The sequence below is a fragment of the Halichondria panicea genome, chromosome 13, assembly GCF_963675165.1.
Source record: "Halichondria panicea chromosome 13, odHalPani1.1, whole genome shotgun sequence".
Taxonomy (NCBI): Eukaryota; Metazoa; Porifera; class Demospongiae; order Suberitida; family Halichondriidae; genus Halichondria; species Halichondria panicea.
In genome coordinates, this window is record NC_087389.1 from 4,440,121 (window position 1) to 4,465,803 (window position 25,683).

Consider the following 25,683-nt stretch of genomic DNA (forward strand, 5'->3'; position numbering starts at 1 on the left):
TGCAACTCATCACCGAATATTAATTCGGAGGAATAATTAATGGAAATAATAATTATACATGGTTATACCTGACAATAATTACCTATAGCTAGCTCATAGCTATAGCTGTTAATTCTTCTTAGCAGTAACCATTATACATGTATATAGCATTAACCAATTGCAAGGGGTGAGTGTAAAAGCTGGAATGTGGAATATGGAACGGAATATGGAATGACATGCTTAGTAATAAAAAGAGAGCTGCTGATGGTGCTCTGTATTTTTTTTTTAAGTCATACTATACACTAAAAAAGTACAGAGCACCATCAGCAGCTCTCTAGATCTTTTATTACTAAATTTGTCATTCCGTATTCCGTTCCATATCCGTTCCATATTCCATTCCATTCCGCATTCCAGCTTTTACACTCACCCTTAACCAAGTACAGTTTATGATATACAGTGTACGTACAATCGAAACAATCCAATACCATACATGCAGTCAAGTACATTAAGATGATGATAATAACTGTGATAACTGATAGTCTGTAGTGCACACATAAAGACAGCTAAGATGTGTAAACGTCAAGTAGTTCTGAACTGTCTTTCTAACACTCTCAGTTTGATATCCACTTCTCGTCTGTAGGTGATAGACATTAAGGATCGAACAGATTATAATTCCTTGCCTGCTCTATCGATTCAAACGCTTACTATACAACATCAGTCAATAATAGCCAACCACCTCTGTTCTCGCTTCTTAAAAAATGATGAAATTTAGTATTAAGTGAGGATACATTTGCGATGCTATCTGCTGCAGTGGACCCAACGATTTGTGAAGCTCTTCAAACTTGGACATAAACACATACATTGCCTGAGGGGAAATAAAACAAATACACTAAGTATAGCAAATAAATACAGTGTCCTATAATCATAGATTGAAGAGTTAGAGGGATAGGAAACGGAGTGGTGCACGTGATGATTTTACATTGAATCTGCAGTGGAGCCTCGAAAAATATCCGCGTTACGAGGCTATTAAGCACATTTTTGCCGGGTAACTCCCAAAGCTGTGTTTCCTCGAGACATCATCTCTTTCAGCAATTTATAACACGCCTAGTCCATGAGCCACGTGTAGTACTTGCTAATGTCTGACCACACCCAGTAAAAAGAGACTTTCCATATATGTTCCCAAGGCTGTTTTAGAGCTATTGGAACATATAACGTGTAAGCGTGCTGGTTATGACTATTACAATAGGTATAGACCTTGAAATATAAGTGAGTTGCACGGACTAAGCACAGTTACTTGTAGTTTATTATGCATTGAGTGTAGAAATAGACATTGTTGTGATGGCCTCGATTAAACTGCAGCGTAGCGCGGATGTTACTCGAGATACAAATCGTTTCCTATCCCTCTAACTCTTCAATCTATGCTATAATCAAAGAGTTGAATTGGGATTTTGATACTAGATCATGTTACGAACTATAAGATATACTTACTGTATGTATGGAACATTGCATGCATGTATGTGTACGTTGTGGAATACTAAAAGTCTATCCATGCATACGTGCATATACTCGGGTGTTAAGTGCATGAAAAAGTAGAGGGTTGAATCGTACCTTGATATTGGAGTCCACTACAGTGTGTAAGTTATCCACAGACTCTCTGTGTAGTTCAATAGACTGCTTGGAACACACCGACATCTGTATGTGATGTATGAGAGAAAAGCAGCAGATAATTATAGTGTCAACGATAGTAGAGGAACCTGCATATTGCAGTCACCCCCCAGGGCAGACAATATGCTGTATAATTATGTATAATAAAGGCAGGTTGAAACACATTCTATATAGGGGACTTTGTGGGGCTTGGCTGTATTATATGATCATGCACAATACACACATATGCAGGTATACATGTAAGGGGTGAGAATGACAATAACGCCTCAGGGCATGTGATGTATGCACTAAAAGACTTCTCCTAAAAAATTAATTATGCTCATTTCATAATAATGATAGGATCTATCAGGAGCCCATAAAGAGAAGGAGCGGCTAACTACGGGGATCATATCTCGTAAGTGGTTATGACCGCATTTCCATATATGCAGGGTCCACTAAGTGGTTGAATCCCTACACGTATTATACGCAATGCAGGGATGCGGTTTGCAACCACTTAGTCGCTTCCATACAAGGAAGTGCGGTTTCACCGGCAATTACGAGATGTGATCCCCGAGTGTACGTTGAAGTTGGCCGCTCCTTCTCTTTATGGGCTCCTGGATCTATATATACATTGAACTAACTAATATGAACCCCTTAACAGTTAAATCTGGACACAAAGTGTATGGACACTTAAAAAAGTATACAAGCCTCTCTAGGAAAACAGTTTGTACAACACATCACATACTGCTATTAGAAAGCTTGGTGTGAACAAGAAAGCATACAGTTCATGCAGAGTGTACAACCACATATTACAAGCCAACAATGGCAATTCAAAACACTTCAATTCTACATCATGAAAAAATCGATTTGGGTAAAGGAAACATACACATACACATTCAACAAGTCTACGTGTTGTTCTGATTTGTGTTGGGTGCATTCTGTCTAGAGCCTTCCCCGGTATTCTGTTGAACAGCCGAATCATAGGCAGGTGGCAAAACACCACCACCTTGTTGTTGCCGTGTACCCCTACTCTCGACAGCCACTGTAGCCGGTGTGCCAGCTGTGGTCGAGGGGATATTCTGCTGCTGATAACGCATGGCCGACGAATAAGAAGGTGGAGCATCACCGAGGTTGCTAGGAGCGATGTCAGAGAGATTGGGAGCAGTAGCTGGGAGGGAGCGATCGCTTATTCCAGCTGCTCTCTGTATATATATAAGCGTGAAAACAAATTTATCAAAATGAGGTACTACTGCATGTACACTATGAATGCATCAATTACGTATAGTATAAATTAAGCCCCTTTGGTGATCTTATCGAAAGAATGACTGACAGAGCTTGTGATTTCTTCTCACCTGGCCTTGTCCATTGTACATGGTGTTAGTAGACGGAGGATAGTACTGATGGCCAACAACTCCGCCAGCTTGCGCGTTATTTTGTCCTCTCATGCGTTCATATCGTCTCTGTCTTCTCTGGTTGCTCCACGGGTAATACTGATTAGTTTCATACGGGTCTTGCCTTCTGTTCAAATTATTTGTCCCATTTGGGTTTCTTCGCCACGAACGGTTGCTCGATCCAAAGAACCTTTCGCTCTCGATACCTCTCGATCTTGGACTTTGGCACATTCTAAAACAGTATGAAGCCATTACACATAAAATCAGAATACCAGCAATTGCCGGTGCGATGTAGTAGAAATAGCTCCAATTGAAATAAGGGTAAATAAAGTCATTTCCATTGGGATCATTCACAGCTACCATTTCTTTCAGCTACTGAAGTACTAGTCTTGGAAGATTGACTGTGGTTAGTTATGGCAGCTGAAACTGCAACTACAGAGCTAATGTGACTGTCGTCATGAATAGAGTTGCATAGTGTATAGGACAGGTACAAGCTGTGAACAGTGTAGACCATTAAAATACATGTACACACTGCACGTGCTCAATTAGTGGAAAGCTATTTCTGTACAGTTCTACAAATTATATATAATAATATGAGGTGAACAGCATGCAATCACTACAAAATAAATATGGTTTCAGGACACCTTTATAATTATGAAGCAATAATTACTATACATTTTGGTGTGCATGTGAGTCAACAACACTGCGTGAGCAAAATTGGTGAATGTAATAGTACAATTATTATATAGTTCTGGTACGTTCGTATCTATCTTGCATCATTGTCTTGTCTCACTGCCACATCGTAAGCTGGAGGCAAAACAGTAGTTATAGCTTCAGCCCCTGTGGGGAGGGGGTTAGCCGAGACGCTAAAGGTCAAAGGTGAGGGTGTTCTGGGTTGGTATCGCTGAGAGAGTATAGCTGTAGCGTAGGGAGGTGGGGGGTCAGTAGCCGAAGACGATTGTGGGTTCCCAAGGGGATCACTTGTTTCCGCTACTCTCTATACAGGAAAAGAAGACATGTACGGTGAAGGTCCTTCATGACCATTATTTTGTTATGCCATTATGAAAGGACTACTGCGTATATACTCGAAGGCATGGAATTTTTTGTTTGCACATCAGTTTTATGGGTTTGAATCCCCAACAGGGGACAGATATATTGTACACAAAGAACATGGTTTCTGATACATGCATACAACTGCATGATACACACATTAGCTTATAGTTACCTGTGTACTGAGGAAAGGGCTAGGTGGACTGTAGTATTGGTAGTCCACTCCTGGTTCAATCCTATACTGATCATCTGTTTCAACCAATATCCGCCTCTGGGAATTACCCGATAAAGAAAACTCACTAGATGGATCGTCTCTCCTCAAATTATTTGAATCTGAAGGAGCTCGTCGGAAAAAGTTTTGACCTCTTTGAGAACGACGAAACCGAGAGCAGTACAAAAACACAGCAAAGGCTATGAACAGTCCACCAATAACAGAGGCAGCAATGAAAATGTAGTCATTGTTGATGTCAAAACTTGAAATGATACCGCTCATTCTAGATTTAGTGTTTAGCTATATGACTTGTTTCACTAGCTTCTATAAAGGGGATGAGCTTCAAATAGGACTGAATGGACATGACATTTTGTGAACAACATTCAGCATTGTGCTGACATGTATCAAACATATAAGAGACAAAAATTATATATAGCTATAGGGCACTCAATAGGAGAACCATAATTATATGCAGCAGATATATAGCTGGCCATGGAGGATTACAATTATCATTTACCTACTACACTGCACAATGCAGTATATACACATGTAAAAATAGAAATAACCTCAACACCCAGCATAATTATAATTTATTATGCTTGCAGGAAACGAACAGAGAAATTATATGAACTCTGTTATCACAACTGATAACATGCATGTTAATAGGTCAACATGTCGGATATAAGAACACCATGTTAGTCGTTATAGTCAGTCACTATAGTCACTAAGTATAGTCGTTAACACAGTGTCTTTTGTCGTATGATTACAATTATCATTTACCTACTACACTGCATAATGCAGTATATACACATGTAAAAATAGAAATGACCTCAACACCCAGCATAATTATAATTTATTATGCTTGCAGGAAACGAACAGAGAAATTATATGAACTCTGTTATCACAACTGATAACATGCATGTTAATAGGTCAACATGTCGGATATAAGAACACCATGTTAGTCGTTATAGTCAGTCACTATAGTCACTATATAAGTATAGTCGTTAACACAGTGTCTTATAGTATTGGTGAGATGGCCATCGATTCGTCGGTATTGTATCTTGTTTCACTCATTGGTGGTGCACTATTAGTGGCACTCTATATAGCAATGTGTGTGGGATGCTGTATTGCTCATCTGAGAAGGAGAAATGAAAGTTATTCGAGGAGGGGAGATGATCACACACCACTATTACCGACAAGAAGAAGCAGGGTTATTTATCAGAGAGGAGCAGAAATTACTGCCGCCACAGGACCACAATATACTTTCACTATCTCGAATCCTCTTACTAACGCGTTAAAACCAGAATCTGATGCTATTGGTGAGACAGTCAACGACAGATCATTATCAAATGAACCACCACCCTCATACAATGAGGTTCAGGAACAAGGAACAGCTTTGCCTTCTTACACTGAAGTAATACAAGAGAATCGGTTGCAGAAATCTATAAATGCTGCAGGTCTAAGTAAAGTAACTGTAGCTCAAGAACAAAGGCAGCTTCAGGAAACAGCCACTACACTAGTACCAACAAGAAGAAGCAGAGTTATTTACCAGAGAGGAGCAGAAATTACAAGGATTGACAAACCACAGCCTCCGTGCAGAGACGTTACATGAAGCATAAGACAACAACAACAAGCAGTTAGAGCCATTGTTACAATACTATAGGTAGAGTGGAAGCCGATAGTAAACTCTGCACCGTAAGAACAAAATTCAGACACATGTCAAGCTATATAATATTGCTGCATGCATGATACAGAATGTTTGCATATCGTATATAGCGGGTTATTTTTGAGAATAGAGGTTCAAATGCATGCATGACCTACAGTAGAATGTCTTTTAATACCGGATGGCCTTTATTCAAGGTACGTATTTACAGCTGAAGTGATCCTATACCAGGAACAATGGAAAAGGGTCACTAGAAAAGAAAGCTAGAATGTGGTTGTGGCTTCTTAATTTTGTTGATGTTCTTTATTGTAGGATGGAAATTGATCTAGGGTGCAATTTGATAACACTATTCTAGCCCAGAACAGGAGCCATTATTTCTAATACTTCAAGCTCCTATAGTCCACAGTGCATGCATGTCTCATGGACTACTAAAACTCCATTTTCAGCATGCCTCAGGCTCTAATTTAATACACTGCTCCTGTTACTTCCTGTTTAGCCAGCATGTTCACTGCATTTATTGCAAGACAAGACTACTCTTGACAACACCTATTATTCATGTCACAGCCGAGGTGTTCACACTTCAGTGCTCTAGTTCTGATAGCGACAGGATATGTAGTTGATATCCAAATCTTAAGTCATTCCTTAGTAAACGAGATTCAGTATAATTACGTATGTTGTTTCACTATAGCTTCTATAAAGGGGATGAGCTGAGACTGAACGGACATGACATTTTGTGAACAATGTACTCATTACTGCATTGACATGCATGTATCGAACAATTTAGGGCACTCGATAAATACAGCATATTATATGCAGCTTATATCCCGTTGCTACGTTGTTGCCAAGTGCAATATGCAGCATAATGCACTGCTGAAAGTCATATTGCACTGACCGCAAAGTCATAATGCACTAACCACAAAACGCCCCTCTGGCAATTAGACAGACAATTAAATTAAAATTAAATTAATACGCATGAGAAATAACAAGTATCAAAGTGTGTCCAGCCATGCAGGAATGAATGTTCAGCACTGCTGGAGTTTCTTCTTGCAACCATGCAGGTTTTAAAATTGTCCAAGATTCATTTTGTGGAAGATTCTGTGTTCCTAGATCGACCTAGTCCTCGACCTCGTGATGCATGTCAATTCTGCTTCACCTTAGCACTAGAAGTGGCTCTTTTTGCTGGGGGCATGAGCTGTTTTGCAGCAGTGTAGAAGCGAGCTTTCTTGGCTTGGTTATGAGGCCGAGCGTAGACCAGCAGCTAATACATGTATTCACTGAGTAGTGGGGTGGGACTGTTTCTTTGCAGCATGCAGTAAGTGGGGTGGGGCTGTTTTGCAGATTTCAGTTGGAACTCCAACAATTTTGTGTCAAGCCATTTGTCCGTCATGCCAATCTTATACGCTGCAGATACTGGCGTCTAGAAGAGAGAAGAGATGGAGCTGTGTCTAGAGTTGTCTCTGTCTTTTTTTTTGTGCTGTTTATATTGTGTTACTAGGACAGTGTTATGTTGCTATGCCCTCGGGATATAAACTAGTTATAACACGTGCACTCGGGCTGCATGGCATATATTGCACTCAGCCCTCGGGGCTGGCGCCCTCGTGCTTCAGTGCAATATATTCCATACATCCCTCGTGCCCGTGTTATAACTATAACATAATTAAAGGCCATGCAGGGTTATATACACATAACTAAATTGGGTCAACATTAATTTTGTTATCACATGTGACCCAGCATAGACATGGCATATTCGACTCCTGGCCACAACAGTACACATACAAATGACCTCAACATGCACTCAAGGAAAACACACTAACAGCTTGGGGAATTATTTGCAGACAAATTACGGACTCTGTCTTCACAATGAACATGCATGTCACATGTACAACAAGGTTCATAGTTTTATACGTCAAAATCTGAATTGATTCTATAATTAAACACAGATCAGATTCCGTACTTATTAAGCATATAGCTATACGTATGACTCAACACTCAAACATGTTCCAGGAATTGAAGCAGGGATTAAGTTACTTCATGGGAAACAGATTATTTGGGAAATCTACATTAGCTGCTATATATAGCACAATTAATGGTTAGGTCAACAGGTGTGTGTATAAAAGTACACCAAGTACGTCAAGATTATTAGATTCAGTAATTATGATTTATAGTCATTAGACAGTTTCTTGTTATTAGTACAGAGTACAGAGGAGATGACGGTGATACCAGCTATCAGTCAAGCGCAGAACAGACCATCCAATACTGGTTCTGATTCTTCAACATCTTCAACACTGTTAATTAGTGGACTTGGTGTTGGTATTCCAGGACTAATCGGTATAGCAATATTTTTGGGAATTGTATGCCGTGTTATGAAAGATAGAATTAATCATCCACGAACTCGAACAATCTCAACTCGAGTGGACCCAGGAGTAAGAAGAATTAGACTCATTCATTACAGACAAACAGAATATAATAACAACGACGACAATGACAACAACAACAACGATGACAACGATGACGTCGCCACCGCCGCCGCCACATTAGCACCACAACAACTTTTGGCTTTCTCACTTCCTCAAACTAGTCAATTAAGACAACCTGTAAACACAGACTCTGATTCTATTGATGAGACAGTCAATGACAGATCATTATCAAATCAGCCACCACCCTCATACTATGAGGTTCAAGCACAAGGAAAAGCTTTGCCTTCTTACACTGAAGTAATACAAGAGAATCGGTTGCAGGAATCAGTTGAAACTATAAATGCTGCTGGTCCAAGTGAAGTAACTGTAGCTCAGGAACAAAGGCAATTTCAGGAAACAGCTGCTACAAGCTAGGATTGACATACGTACTATAGTATACATGTGTAGGTGCAAAGGCACCACACGAAGCACAATGCAATAACTCAGCAAAGCCATGCAAGCAGTTGAGATTGTGAACTATGCACTGTGGCAATTAAGTCAAAATACCAACTACGTACATGCGTGTATAATGACGATATTATACATGTGGATTGATTATATTTATCAACATTGTTAAATTTTCCCAGAATGCCGAAAGAAAGCATGCATACATGCAGCTGAGTACAAAAACACAACACAAACTATATACCCCCGGGTTAGGATTAAGGTTAGGGGTTAGCCCATGCATTGATAACAGGGGTACTATATAGATCCCACTTGAGTGTGTTTAGCAGGGAACTATAATTATGATGTCGATGAGCTATGAAGCCTTGCTTGTACAACCACCTCCAGCCAAATCTCCGCAACTGCGAGACAGTCATGGACTGACTGCATGGTCATCCGATTACAGAAGGGACCGAACTCAATCCTATCTTGACCTTTCGTCTCTCACAGTGTACTCCATCAATCTTGATGCTGATCATAGAAAGAGTTGTATATGTTAAACCAGCAATGTTGATCAAACATTTTTCAGAACCAAATTGACAGCAGTAAAAAAACACAGCATACGTTATAGTTTGGAAATCACTCTAGAACTATAGAGTGCCAGGTAGGAAGTTTTGACATCAATTCTTGTACGTGAAATCGCATTTCCTGTAAAGCCATGCACAAACACATAATGAATGTTTGATGTTGCCACTGCCAACAGATGACCAACATGTACTCAGACATACTAATTTAGGGAAATATGAAACAGGAAGTTACTTCAAAGGAACAGATTATTTGGGAGAAAATGTATGGAATGTATATCATTATAATTACGTCACCACTGACTGACTCATGATTCATAAGACGTTTCACAACTAGACGAAAAACGCCAGATACATTGATTTCTGATAACACAAAGACATTTAAGGCGGCATCAGTTTCGACATCGAGCATTTGTGAACGACCAGAAGTGAATAAATTCTTCAGTACTGTACATATACAGTGGCAATTTAATCTTAAGAAGGCCCCTTGGTAGGGTGGAGCTTTCGAACGCATGATAAAATGTGCAAAACGATGCCTAAGAAAATCCGTAGGGAAAACCTGTCTGACCTTTGATGAACTCTTGTGACAGAGGTGGAAGGGTGCTAAATTCAAGACCCCTTACTTACATGATGTTACAGAGGCCCTGACACCATCTCACCTATATACTGGTCGGATATAGGATCCTCTCTTTCCAGATGCCACAGAGCATGAGAAGACTCACAATGAGGACTATTCTCCTGAGAACCTCACCCGAAGAGCGAGTCATCTCCCTAGAACGCTGGATACATTCTGGAAGCGATGGAAACAGGAGTATTCATTAGAGTTAAGAGAGTTTCATCGCACTCGCCAGCAAAAGGGAGCCACCTATACTCTTCAGGTGGGCGAAGTTGTGGCGGTTTACGCAGATGAAGGACACCCACGAGGAATGTAGAGATTGGGTAGAGTCGAAGAGCTCATCCCAAGCTCAGATGATAAGCTTTATGGCGTGCGTGTAAAGGTAATATCTAAGGGAGGGCAGATCAGGATCATTCGGAGATCTGTCCAACACATAATACCCGCTAGAAGTTCGTACTGATCCCCAAGAGACACAGCACACGAATATGAGTGATCACTCAACTGAGAACGTTATCGTTCGAGCTCAAGATACACAGAACACCGATCGCCCAACTGAGAATGTCGTTGTTCGGGCACGTTCGACTAAATTCTTTTACTGAGTGCTTGATCGAAGATGATGAACTAATGAACTGATTAACTGTATGTGCGTGTATTGATTAGCTATATGTATATCATTATAATTACGTCACCACTGCATGACTATCATTTTACTATCTATTTGTACAACATATCTTGTGCACGTCTGGAGACTCAGTCAGCCACATGTTATATTACATGAAAAAGTGAAACAAAGTGAAGTGAAGTAAATATATAACAAGTAGACAGCTATAATAGGTGAGTGTAATAGAGATCCAGTTAAGAATCCACTACAACATGTGACCCATGCAGCATAGACATGGCATATTGGACTCCTGACCACAACAGTATACATACAAATGATCTCAACATGCACTCAAGGAAAACACACTAACAGCTTGGGGAATTATTTGCAGACAAATACGGACTCTGTCCTCACAACAAACATGCATGTCACATGTATAAGTTGCACTGTACATCAAGTTAGTCATTACAATTACAGACATGTATCTTTTGGGAACCCTGCACTGTATGCTATTGAACATGCCAGCGAATGAAGACACCATAACAATCAATGCCAACCTATAATATTGCTGCTAATGTCACATAATGTTTTCGTATTATTATACTACCGTATAGCTGGTAATTTTCGTTATTTTCGTGGGCAGGCTGACCTCAACGAAATTTTAACGTAGGCGTGGCTTATCGGAACGTAGGAATGCCGTGCAGCCACGAGACTAAACGAAATTTTTACTCACGAAAACCACTGTTTCTCGAGTTGAACAATTTTTTACCCCACGAAACTTACCCGCTATACGGTATACAAGGGAAAACAAACATGCATGCAGAATTGCTACAGACATGTATATAAACACTGCATAAACAGTCATATTTAGATTGTCCCCGAAATAGATGGTCACAATGTCCTTATTGACCGGGGTAACCTTATAAATTAACCTTTAACTAAGCAAACTATAAATTAATGAGTATATATTAATAATTATACAGCTCATCACAATGTATATACAGTTAATACATGCATTACTATTTTGTGTACACTATTGTGGAAATAATAAGACATTTCTCTACATATTGTGATATTACAGTAAGTGTATACTGCTACACAGTCATATGCTATTATATATGTGGCACACTTGACACTATGGATATATGTAAACATAAATATAAGGATGACTGACGTGTATTGTTGGCGAATTATGATGACACATACATGCACAGACAGTGACACACACTCTCATGGATATACTATAAGCCATTCAGTTTCAGCTAGCTCTTGTACTGACATAAGTGCTCTATATCAATGATATCGTTCTCCAATATCTTGCTTTGAAGTCTTGCTTGTACAACCACCTTCAGCCAAAACCTCGCAACCATAATGACTGCGAGAGAGTCACTGTCATCCAGTCACAGAAGGGTCTATTTTGCTTTCAAACTCATTCCCATATCGATCTTTTGTCTCTTGACTATATATAATATAGTGCCATTGTCCACTCAAGGTTTAGAATTTCTAGTTCTGATGTTCGACTCTTCACAGCTATTGGAGTATAATTATGCTGGTGATATAGTCCATTCTTAACACGTAATTAATAGTATAATAAGGCCACTATTCATGTTTCTGGTTTGGGAATCACCCTACATAATGAAAGCACCGCGGGTGCATGCTGATCCGTAGAGGTGCCAAAGCTATAATAACATATACACACATGCATTATATCATGATGGATATTTTTAATTTTGCTGCATGCAGGCAGAAATCCAGGAATCATAGGGAAACTCAAAGAGTGGGTAATGATCGACGATGGATTATTGTTAAAAATTATTGATGCCAAAAGTTCAAGTCTAAAATTAGTGGTTGGATCAGAGCCTTGCAGCTCTCTTCTTACTCTTCCAACTATACCAATAGCTAGAATATAGGCATAACTCGAGAACAAAGCATTATTTTACAAATCCACAAATACTGAAAACATGACTAGAAGCATATAGAAACTCTTACTTGCACTTCATTGATGCTATAGCAGTCTACACAGACACAGACACAGACACAAACAAACACACTACTGTATACCTCGCTTGCGCATGCGCACCGAGGCATAATTAGTGTGAGTGGATGGTTATCACATAACATCCTATTCCTAAAATCACATTTATTAAGCAAGTCACATGCACAGGTTCCAATAAAGCCACAGACACATAATAAACGTTTCAAATATAATATAGTTGGGGAAATATACAACAGGAATTTGCTTCAAAGGAACAGATTATTTGGGAGAAAAAGAAATCTATATTAGCTGTTATCACAATGATCAGGTACCTATAATTCAATTTCTACGGTAATACAATTATAATAAGAGAGTGATCAGATGCAAAAATCGACTGATGCTTCATGTCACAGTCATAATTCCTATCTCAAAATTTCGTCTCTCAACTAGTCCTATCATCCATTCAAGGCTTAGAGAGAATTTCGTCATTTACACATTTTTCACAGCTACTGAGGTACAGCCCATCCGTCTTGACTTGAACAAAATAATATTGACTTGAAGGATATAAGGAAAATAATGTTAACCCTTTAACCGTCGGATTCTTAATTAACAGTGAAGTGAAATGTCTGTAAATTCTCTATCGGGTTTCCAGAGCAATAAAATGCCTAGCAACCATATACCAATAGAATGCCCATACAACAAGGAATAAAATGGTGCAACATGTGTTGCCATAACAACCACGGTTATTACGCTCACCCGTTTTTATCATTTTAAATGCTCGGCCAGCGGTGAGATAAAATCCAAAAATTTTTTTTTATGGATCAGCCTATCATATGGTATAAAGGCTTGACTAAACTTGATTTTCACATCATATGAATGTAACAGTGCTAAGATATATCAATTTGAAGTACAATACGTACATGTAATACTATATCCGTGAACGATCTATGAAATTTACAAGCTCACATAAAGACTGTTCATTAATGCTAATTCTATTTTAGCTATACTATACTTACTACTGATATTCAGGCTATACTATACTACTTGCCAGAGTCACACAGTGAGCCCTCTCCTGGTCTTTCACCGTCCTGGTCCATAGCTCTAGCGTCTAGGTCCATGTCATGCATGTCCTCAGTCCCAGACAGTTCATCAGCGTCTGGCATAAAGCTGGTAGCCTTTGGGAGGTATCCTACTATCCTCTCTCCTTCATAGGCACTGTCATCACCAGAGGAGACATCGCCATTGCTGTCCTCAAGCTGTTCAAGCACATCGGCACAAGTAAACAACCTAGCCATAGCTATAAACTTCGTGCGGTAAGATGCTAATGAAATTTTAATATAGCAACGTGGCTTGGAAAATTCTAGACTAAATTGCACGTGATTCTACAGCTCTTCCTCTATACAGGGATGTGCGTAGTTCGAGCTACTTCCTAAGTATCGCAGAATTAGAATTTCGCAAAAAAAGTCACTATTGCGGGCCACGATCGTGGCCCGTGACGGTTAAAGGGTTAAACGTTAAATCAAAATAAATTCTAAGTTTTTTCTGAACCCCAAAATCGAGAGCAGTAAAAATCACAGCATGCACACGCTATATTATAGTCAATGCCAACAGATGACCAGAACATTATGAATTTCGGCCTAATAGAATAACAATTAAGGTTCATGGTTAAAAGGATTCTATATAGTTAAACACAGATCAGATTCCGTACTTAAACATAGCTACTCAAACACGCTCCAGGAATTGAAGCAGGGATTAAATTACTTCATGGGAACAGATTATTTGGGATAATAGCTGCTATATAACACAATAATAATAATAACACAATAATGGTTAGGTCGACAGGTGTGTGTATAAAAGTACACCAAGTGAGTCAGATTCAGTATAATTATTAGACACTTTCTTGTTATTAGTACAGAGGAAATGACGGTGATACCAGCTATCAGCCAAGCGCAGAACAGACCATCCAATACTGGTTCCGATTCTTCAACATCTTCAACACTGTTAATTGGTGGACTTGGTGTTGGTATTCCAGGACTAATCGGTATAGCAATATTTCTGGGAATTATATGCCGTGTTATGAAAGATAGAATTAATCATCCACGAACTCGAGCAACCTCAACTCGAAGAATTCAATACAGACAAACTAACAACGACGACAACTACAATGACAACGACAACGATGACGCCGCCACCGCCACTGTCGCCACATTAGCACCACAACAACGTTTGGCTTTCTCACTTCCTCAATTAAGACAACCTGTAAACACAGACTCTGATTCTATTAGTGAGACAGTCAATGACAGATCATTATCAAATCAGCCACCACCCTCATACTATGAGGTTCAAGCACAAGAAAAAGCTTTGCCTTCTTACACTGAAGCAATACAAGAGAATCGGTTGCAGGAATCAGTTGAAACCATAAATGCTGCAGGTCCAAGTGAAGTAACTGTAGCTAAGGAACAAACGCAATTTCAGGAAACAGCTGCTACAAGCTAGGATTGACATACGTACTATAGTATACATGTGTAGGTGCAAAGGCATCACATGAAGCACAATGCAATAACTTAGCAAGCCATGCAAGCAGTTGAGATTGTGAACTATATATGCACTGTGGCAATTATACGTACATGCATGTATAAATACATGTGGACTGATTATATGTTTATCAACATTGTTAAATTTTCCCAGAATGCCGAAAGAGAGCATGCATGAAGCTGAGTACAAAAACACAACACAAGCTATGCCCCCATGCATTGATAACAGGGTATTATATATAGATCCCATGCTCTTGAGAGTGTTTAGCAGGGAACTATATACAATGATGTCATGAGCTATGAAGCCTTGCTTGTACAACCACCTCTAGACAAATCTCCGCAACAATGACAAGAGCGAGACAGTCGTGGACTGCATGGTCATCCGGTCACAGAAGGGACTGTCTGGCTATTGAACTCAATCCCATCTCGATCTTTTGTCTTAGAGTCATTTTCGACTCTTCACAGTGTACTCCATCCATCTTAACTCGTTGACTTGCTGATCATAGAAAGAGTTTTATATGTTAAACCAGCATTACTTGAAATGTTGATCAAACATTTTTCATCGACAGCAGCAAAGAAAAAACACAGCATAAGCTATAGTTTGGGAATCACTCTAGAACTATAGAGTGCCAGGCAGGAAGTTTTTACATCAATTCTTGTACATAAAATCGCATTTCCTGTAAAGCCATGGCACAAACACATAATAAACGTTTGATGATTGCCACTGCCGACAGATGACCAACATGTACTCAGACATGCTACAGGAAGACAATGTTTGGGGAAATATGAAACAGGAAGTTACTTCAAAGGAACAGATTATTTGGGAGAAAATACGAAATCTTAATTATAGCTGTTAACACATAATCAGGCCAACAGGTCGACGTATATAAGTACACTCGATCACTATATAGAGTCAGTAAAAACAGCTATATAGTGATTAGTATACAGTTTTTAAGTACATGCAGAGGAGATGACGGTGATACCAGCTATCAGTCAAGCGCAGAACAGACCATCCAATACTGGCCCCAATTTTTCACCACTAATATATGGTGGACTTGGTGGAATTCCAGGACTAATTTGTATAGCAATATGTCTGGGGTGTATGTGCCGTCATTTGAGACATAGAAATAATCACCCACGAAGATTTATGTTTCGAGTGGAGCCAATTGCAGGAGTAAGAACAGCTAGGGCCACTTATCAGAGAGGAGCAGAATATAATGCTGCTGCCACAATACAACCACAACAACCTATCGCTTTCTCAATTCCAATGGTACCTCAAACTAGTGCATTGAGACAACCTGTAAACACAGACTCTGATTCTATTGGTAAGACAGTCAACGACAGATCATTATCAAATGAACCACCACCCTCGTACTATAAGGTTCAGGAACAAGGAACAGCTTTACCTTCCTACACTGAAGTAATACAAGAGAATAGATCACAAGAATCAGTTGAAACTATAAATACTGCTGGTCCAAGTGAAATAACTGTGGATCAGGAACTTCAGGAAACAGTCACTACAAGAATCGACATACCACATCCAAGTGAAGGTGCAGAGACGTCACATGAAGCACAAGACAATACCGTATAGTGCTAGAAATGTATGCGTGATATTACACTCTAATGCTATTTATGTGAGTGTCTATCATACTGTATATCGCACAATTATTGGCTTTTATTCGAGGCCTGCATGTATACAATCCCTATTGAAATCGCGACATTTAATCGCAAATTAATAGCATAAATAAAATCGTATAGCGTTTTCGTAGCCTTAAAATTGGCCAAAACGCAATATTTTAACTAGATACGTAGCACTATAATGGCATAATTATGCAGAAACAACAAGAAGTTGGAGTAAATGCTACAAGACTATAGCTCGGACAGATTGTGAACAATGCCATATAATAATCATTACCTGAGGTGCGCGTGGGCGGCCACGGGTATAGTAGTCTGTTGGTTGGTTTGTTTGTGATAGCCTTTTCTACTCACCTGGATGCCACAGCACTGCGTTTACAGCATGGATAGCCTTCATACAACAATATCTTGGTTTAAATAGTGGCAGATTTTGATGTTAAAGCTTCTTTGTCGAGCAAAAGCTAAGAAGCTTGAACTTGCACATTGGGCAGCTAGCTAGCTACACGTGGCCTTGACTATGCATTTGCAGCTGAAGTGATCCTTACCAGGAACAATTGACAGTCAAAGCATGGTTATTGACTGACTCTGGATCCTATACTCTAGCCTGGCAGGAGCCATACTTCTCTAAGTCTAAGACTCCAGGCTTCTTTGCTGTGATCCCAGTCCACAGTCCATGATGCATGTACATTGTTAATTGCTCTTGAGCCGTTACTGTGCTAGTCAGTCATACATGTTACATGCACTGCATTATAATTATATCACTCTTCTGGTTTCTTTATTCATGTCACCAGCCGAGGGTTTGCACTTCAGTGCTCTAGTTATAATGTTTATTTGAAAAAGGATAATTTAGAATGCCGAAATTGAGAGTGTATAGAAGTTATCCTATTCCCAGGGGTAGTATAATTATGATGAAGTAGATGTGAAACATGCACTGAAGAGATGTGCATGTATCACTCATTCTAGTAAAACACAGATGTATAGCACTTTATAGTAAGCTAATCAGTGCATGCTAGCTATATAACTTTGGGTAAGCGTTTGATGTCAATAAAATCAAAACCACAACAGTACACACATAGAAAAGACCTCAACACTCAAATATGCTCATGCAAGGAAAACAAAATTATAACGCAGGAAGTATAAAGTGGATTACTGGGAAGACATGAACTTTGTCATCACAGCTGATTATAGGTCAGCCTGTCATCCATATGTATATAAGTAAGTAACAGTCAGTATAGCTATACAGTACAGCTATTCATTATAGCAAAGTGTCGATCATTATTAGTAGAGAAATATGACTGTGATACCACCTATCAGCCAATCGCAGAACAGAACATCCAATATTGATCCCTCTGGATTATCGTGGTTATATTATGTTGCAATTGTTGTTGGTGTAGTCTGTATAACAGTGTGTCTGATATGTATATGCTGTCATTTGAGAAAGAGAAATGATCGTCCACAAGAATCTACTAGGTCTAACGTAGTGCCAAGATTTATCGAAACAAGCGGGGCCACTTATCATAATCAGAGAGGAGCAGAATATAATGTCGACACAAGACCACAACAAACGTTCACTTTCTCAATTCCAATGGTTCGAGCATTAAGACAACCTGTAAGCACAGACTCTGATTCTATTGATGAGATAGTCAATGACAAATCATTATCAAATCAGCCACCACCCTCATACTATGAGGTTCAAGCACAAGGAAAAGATTTACCTTCTTACACTGAAACAATACAAGAGAATCGGTTGCAGGAATCGGTTGAAACTATAAATGCTGCTGGTCCAAGTGAAGTAACTGTAGCTCAGGAACAAATGCAGCTTCAGAAAACAGCCACTATAAAAGGATTCACATCGTATGGCGTCCTATAGTGCAGGTGCAGAGGTGTCACGTGAAGCACAAGACAACACAAGTTATTTCATGAGAACAGATAATTTGGGAGGAAACACAAAATCTATATATACGTAGCTGTTAACAATGATTAGGACAACATGTACGTGTGTACACCAAGTTAGTCGATCACTATAATTATATAGATTCAATAATTATATAGCTAGCCATTATTAGCACAGTTTCTATGTTATAGTATAGACGAGATGACGGATTTAAGAACAGTGTTAATAATTAGTGTAAGTGTTAATAATTAGTGTAAGTGGTGGTGATACTCTAGGACTATGTTGTATAGCAATATGTCTGGGAATTGTCTGCCGTATTTTGAACGATACAAATAATCGTCCATGAACTCTATTGGAGCCAAGAAAAGTAAGAACAGGCAGGGTCACATATACAAGGATTGACATGCCATGGTGTGCGGAGGCGTTACATCACTCAGCAATTACAACAACCAATTGGATATTAAACAACTTAGAGTATCTTAACTGTGAGTTTGATATCTCAATTTGTCATGACCAGTGACAATTGATCTTAAACCACATCATATAGCGCACTTAAAATGACCCCAACACTCAGACATGCTACAGGAAGACAATGTTTGGGGAAATATGAAACAGGAAGTTACTGCAAAGGATTATTATTTGGGAGAAAAATACAAAGTCTAAATAGCTGTTAACACATAATCAGGTCAATAAGTCGTGCTTAAGTACACTGAGTTAGTCGATACTGCAAAGGATTATTATTTGGGAGAAAAATACGAAGTCTAAATAGCTGTTAACACATAATCAGGTCAATAAGTCGTGCTTAAGTACACTGAGTTAGTCGATCACTATAGAGTCAGTAATTATATAGCTAGTACAGTTTTTGAAGTACAGATGAGATGACAGTGATACCAGCTATCAGTCAAGCGCAGAACAGACTATCCAATACTGGCCTCAATTTTCAACACTGATATTTGGTGGACTTGGTGGTGGTATTCCAGGACTAATCTGTCTAGCAATAATTATGTCTGGGGTGTATGTGCCGTCATTTGAGACATAGAAATAATCTCTCGAGTGGAGCAAATTGCAAGAGTAAGAATAATAGCCTCCTTCACTGGCCTCTGAAGAAGAAGTGCGGCCTGGAATTGAAGCAAGAGTAAGAACAGCTAGGGCCACTTATCAGAGAGGAGCAGAATATAATGCCGCCGCCACAGTAGAACCACAACAACCTATCGCTTTCTCAATTCCAATGATACGTATGCATCAAACTAGTGCATTGAGACAACGTTATATTGGTGAGACGGTCAATGACAGATTAATTATTATCAAATGAACTACCACCCTCATACTTATAAGGTTCAAGCACAAGGAACAGCTTTGCCTTCTTACACTGAAGTAATACAAGAGAATAGATCGCAGGAACTATTTTGGGTGTGGTTTAACTGGAAATAGAGAGCAGCATTATCCTCTAGACAGAACCGCATCAATTAGATTTGAGGTAGGGTCGTTTTTAGCAGTGGCTATTTTCTGAAATGTGGCCACCATGCTATTTTCGGCCAAGCTGCACGATCCCAAGGGTGGCCGGATTAACAAGAGTCTACTGTATCGAGATGGGAATGAGTTTAATAGCAAAATGGACTCGGATTACAGTGACTGTTTCGCGGTGGTCATAGTTGCGAGGCTTTGGCTAGAAGTGGTTGTACAAGCAAAACTTCAAAGCAAGAAGTTGGAGAACAGTCAGTGTCATTGGATAACGAGCACTTACGGACAACAACTTGAACTGAATGGCTACGTATATACATAATTTCATGAGCGTGCATGTATGTCATCATGCATTTAGCCAACAATTTTTTATAATTTGTGATTCACAATCACATTCTACTGCCTATATTGTACCATGTCATATGCCTTAAATCAGTACATGTATACAGTGAAACCTCTAATCCCTTATATATAAAACAGCCATTTAACTGTGTTAGCAGGCCACTTCTCTTTATTGCTGGCAACCATGCAGGTCAATATTACACACACAATAATTATTAAGGGTGACCACAGGTTTCATTGTGTATAACACAACACGTACATACATATTTATAAGCAAGTGTATATCATAATACAGTATATATAGTACAATCATGTGTAGCATCAGAATTATAAATAAATGCACATGCAAGTTGATAAGTTGTTTAATGCATGTACAAACACAAGGGAGATCATTTCCTTTGTGAACGTTATACACTATACTTTTCACAAAAGAGCTAACAGTAGCAGCCAACTATCAAAGAATTTGTATGCTAATAAGTATTCTTGGCTCAGAGAAGACACTACACTTAGGTCACAGTATAGGACAGTATAGACACATCAGAAGCAGCTAACAATCTATTATAGCTACCTAAAGAGCAGTTAGAGTATACTTCTGAGATTCAAAAGTCTATACATGTATATAGCTTATATGTACCAGTAGCTGCTCACTAATGGAGAGACCGGGTCTTACCATCCCCACAGAGTCACTAAACACAGTCATTATTGTGAGCACAGCCTCTGCTACTGGACTTATTGTGCTACTGGTACTCAACCTCTTTGTGTGTGGATGTATCGTGGCAATGTGCCTCAAACAAAGAAATGAACCAACGTACCAACGATGCACACCGACGTCAGTGCCTTCAGTGCCTTCGATTAGGGCTCCTGTTAGAGTACAGTTCCAAGAAGAAGCTAACTACTCTGAAATAGCTCCTCGTACTGAAGACATGTTCCAAATGAGGCTAATACAGAATCATCGTATTACAATGAGTCAACCACATTTGATGACAACGTCATTTGGACCTCACGGTCTACATAGTGAACATGTAGCTATGAGTCAACCGCACTTGTCTACAAGACAATGGATATCGCAGAGAACAACTTCTTTCGAGAATATTTACTCATCAGTCGTGGATTCTCAAGAAGATCTAACCGAAGAACACATCCACCAGGTACATGCATGCATACACGTACAATGTCTGCTAATACAAGCTAGTAGTAAATCATTATGACACCCGGCTCATTAGATTAGGCACAAAATGCCATAGGCTAATGGTACAGAGTCCCCGTAGATTAAGTATACAGACAGATAGAGGATTCATAGATAATTCAGGCACACATGGATTAGTGAATCTCATCAGTTTGATAAGGTACAAACTATTGCACTCTCTTAAAGGTGTACATATAGTACAGTACATATAGTACAGTACATGTACATGATGGTCTAACCTCTCTAATTGCATGGGGAGGCAGTGAACATTTGCACTGATACAAAAGCAGTATAATTATGAACATCAACTCTCCTACGTCTTTTAAAAACAGTCGCTATGTATTAGAGTGAACTTCTTTATGTCCACACCTTTATGCCCTACATAATTATGCTCATATACAAATTGTGCAAAGGTTAGGCCAGCCATTATTACACCAGCAAAATTTAAGTACCATGTATAAAATCGTTTCTCAGCATAAGTATACACAAATGCTCCGAGGCTCTGAAGTGTTGTGATGGTGTATGTACGGTAGCTATAAAGTACATTATTATAATATTGCTATACAGGTCCCTTTGTACCGTGAACTGGAGGGGGTGCCCATGAGAAGGGAGTACTCGAGTGAGAGACATCTGTCACTAGGGGAACGAGCATACACACTACAGAACTCGCTGTCACAGAGCGCAGAAATAACACTGATTTAGGAAACGCTTAATTATCACTGTTATCTATTTATTGTGTTTACGAATACTTATAGGGACTGTATTTTCTGAAAGTGCATGCCAACATTTAATGATATAATCTAAGAATAGCAACAACAATACCTGAAACTAAAAAACGTTCACAAGATTATTGTAAAACAAAATTGAAAGTGCATTATAATTATGCAAACAATCTCCAAATGTTTACTAAGCATGGGTATTTCGTTTACTACAACAAGTTCAAACACGGTTAAAATTTCGCAAGCAATAGCAAATGAAATATTCACAACAAATTACCCACTGCATTCAAAAACTATTACACAGATGATTACTGAAGCTACAGTTATCCACACAATGTTAAGTCTTAGAGAACATCTCTTAACAACACGCACAGCTTATAACTATAGTAAAACCATAACAGAAAACGTATGGGGATTTCATATTAAAGCACCTGACAATGCAATGGTACACATTGTACAGTTAGAAATGAGCCTCAACGTTAATTATACAGTATTAATTACTAGCAAGTGAAAACCTTTGCGACTAAGCCAAATCAGCAGAAATGTTTACACTTTCGCGATCTGCGTTCTGGCAAGGATCATCATATCATCGTAATATCTGTATTAAATAGGTTTTTGCGAAGCAATCAAAACTCGCAAAATTCGCGTATGTTTGATGCTCGATGCTCGCAAACATTCTAGTAATAGTAATTACGGTGGTTGCACTCAAACTAATGTGGTTAGCCCTTTATTTACATAATTGCACAATGAATCGACAGTCCATAAATTATTATGCCCACTACAAAAACATTCTCTTTACAAAAATGTACATTTCAACCATTCTTTCTATTGACTGACTCACTGCATGTAGACTGTTCCTGAGGTTATCCATAACGTGGTTGAGGTTGCCAGCTATGACCTTTGCCCTCCTCTCAAGGTCACCCAGGACGTCGGGATCAATGAGGGACACACCCTCCGAGAGCTGGGACAGAGGTAACGTCCAAATCAGTGAAATAAAAAAAAAATGACATGTAGTGGGCATAACAATTAAAATTAACGTATGGCCTGTGTATACAATAGCTACGTAGCAACTACGTTCTTATAAATTTTTCAATGCTACATGTAGGACTAAAATTGAGATATTGGCCTCCTCTTCCTATGGTTGATACAGCTGGCACTTGATAAGTAATTAAAAGGTCACGTACAAGTACAGTGTGTATTGTAAAAACAAATGAATGTGTGTGCAGCTAGAACGAATAGAGCTTACCCCAACTTCGTAGGAGTTCTCTTCAGCGTCTGTACAGTACATGAACAAAGTCACATCAGAGCATTAGTTAATAATTATGTTATGTTAATTGCAATGTATAAACTTAGTAGTACTTGGACTGAAAGATCACGAGATATACTCACTAGCTGTTCCGGATAAAGATCTTTCCCAAGATCTTTCTTTATCATAAACTGAATGTACGTATTAACGATTTAGATACCCACGCATGTAGCCACGCCCACCTTCACTGTCCTCTCCCTCCACCTCCGCCCCCTCCTCTCCGTCATACTTCTCCAGTACATCAACTGCCACCTCATCAGCCACCAGCTCACTGTGGGGGGTATTACATGTTTAATTGAAATACTCTAGGGGTACCCTCAGGCTAGAAATACACGCACAAAACCATTGTGGCATCAGAATAAAATGTATTCTGCTGCGCTATATATACTACAGACCTTAACATAGAGGTAATCTACACCATGATGATCGATGTAAGCTAGGTAGGGTTAGGGTTAGTCCATATAACCTACTTTCATTCACATGTTCTAGACCCATACCCCTAACCTGAACCGAAACCCAGCTAGTGTACACCTTATACGAAATGCAAAAACTTTATACTCAATATTTACTGTAAGTAGCCTCTTGGACATCGATGTATAATTATTTGCACGAGCAAAAAGGAAGTACATTCACACACACCCACACCCACACCCACCCACGCACACACACAAGAACACACCTCTTATTATTCTTGCTGGTGGGTCTGGCATAGAGCAAACCAGGGGATTCGAATTCCGTAACCCTGGCAATGTTGCCCTCCTTATTGATCATTAGATAAGGGGACATTCGTCCACTCTTCTCGCCCCCTGAGGCCACATCTGTTTCCTCAGTACCTGTTCGTCCCACCTCACCACCTGTGGCCAACTGCTCCTCATTAACTGATGTGTCTAATAAACAAAATTTGAATATTCGCAGGGATTATCTTCAGAGTGAACAACAACGCACACTATAATTTCGGACATAGTTAAGTATATGAATATGGGGATAATCCACGGGTATAATGGACATGGATGAGACACAATCAAGAGATTTACTATATAGCAAAGGTGAAATAAGTGCATGTATAATAATTATGGTTGTGGCATACTTCGCACACAGTACAGTACATACAAGTGTGCACACCTTGCTGCTGATTCCGTCGTAATTCTTCAATGGAAGATAAACTTGTTGCAGCATCTTCTGTTTGTGGCAATGGTGAGGCAGAAACAATGGAGCCTGTTTCAGTTTCAGTGTCCTCTAGGCTCGTAAAACTTGAAGGATCCTGAACACTACTAGACAGCACCTCTACTGTCTTAGCTGAAGAAGCACAACTCTCTGTGCCTTGACTATTGCTTTGTCCCACCATGGGGAGCGGCTGTGTGGGTGTGGTCTCCGTAACGTTGGCCTCAACTTTGAACCAACCGTCTGAAGAGACACTACAGTTGTCAGTCTGAGTATGCTCAGTAGTCTCGGTGGCCACACTAGGATGCTCAGTGTTCTCGGTGGCCACACTAGGAGGGTGGGGCTGGGTGGTCTGGTCAATTTCATTGTTATCAGAGAAATGACTTGACTCTGATTCAGCACTGGAGAGGGAGACTAAATCATCATCTGATTGGTCGGATTTAGCGTCCTGGTAACATGTTCTGGTATTGGCGTTCTCTAACAATCCATTATCTGAAAGAAAAAATCCTAATGAACTACACAAGTACCTAGACCATCTGTGTGGTACTGGGTACTTTACGGTCATGATTGAATAACACAAACTACAAGCATTAGACAATCTGTATGCAATGAGTTCATGTGGTTGGCTTGCTACTGGGTACTGTATGGGTGACGGGTGCATGTAGTCAGTATAGTAGTACATGATCACTACTGTTTTAGCTATTGTGTGCAATTGATTGCAAGCCTGATAATGATCTCAAGAGTACACTAAACACAAGGACTTGACTTACCAGACATTATGCAGCCTGTAGATACAGCTAGAGTGTGAGGTTGAGAAAAAACAGAGAGAAATTTAGTTGAGCTTGTGCTGATCTGATTGCTTGATAGGTGGAGCCTCGTTTTGAGAATTTG

At 39.4% G+C, this 25,683-nt stretch overlaps 1 protein-coding gene across 4 annotated transcripts; it reads right to left on the reverse strand.

The window, feature by feature from the left end:
* Nucleotides 1-438: 438 nt before the first annotated feature.
* LOC135346083 (uncharacterized) lies at nt 439-25,675 on the reverse strand. 4 transcript variants are annotated; one of them, XM_064543578.1, is made up of 9 exons: nt 25,563-25,675; nt 24,754-25,284; nt 24,311-24,518; nt 23,814-23,902; nt 23,572-23,600; nt 23,167-23,286; nt 1,588-1,671; nt 768-844; nt 439-613 (listed from the first exon to the last, which is right to left on the reverse strand). In XM_064543578.1, exons 1-9 carry the CDS (start codon nt 25,567-25,569, stop codon nt 559-561), a joined length of 1,200 nt encoding a protein of 399 aa, XP_064399648.1. In that variant the 5' UTR covers nt 25,570-25,675; the 3' UTR covers nt 439-558. The 4 variants fall into 4 exon arrangements, 2 of the variants coding, with proteins under 2 accessions (XP_064399648.1, XP_064399650.1); XR_010397984.1 differs by lacking the exons at nt 439-613; nt 768-844; nt 1,588-1,671 and adding exons at nt 1,695-2,825; nt 2,976-3,246; XR_010397985.1 differs by lacking the exons at nt 439-613; nt 768-844; nt 1,588-1,671 and adding exons at nt 3,253-4,011; nt 4,240-9,309.
* Nucleotides 25,676-25,683: the final 8 nt, after the last annotated feature.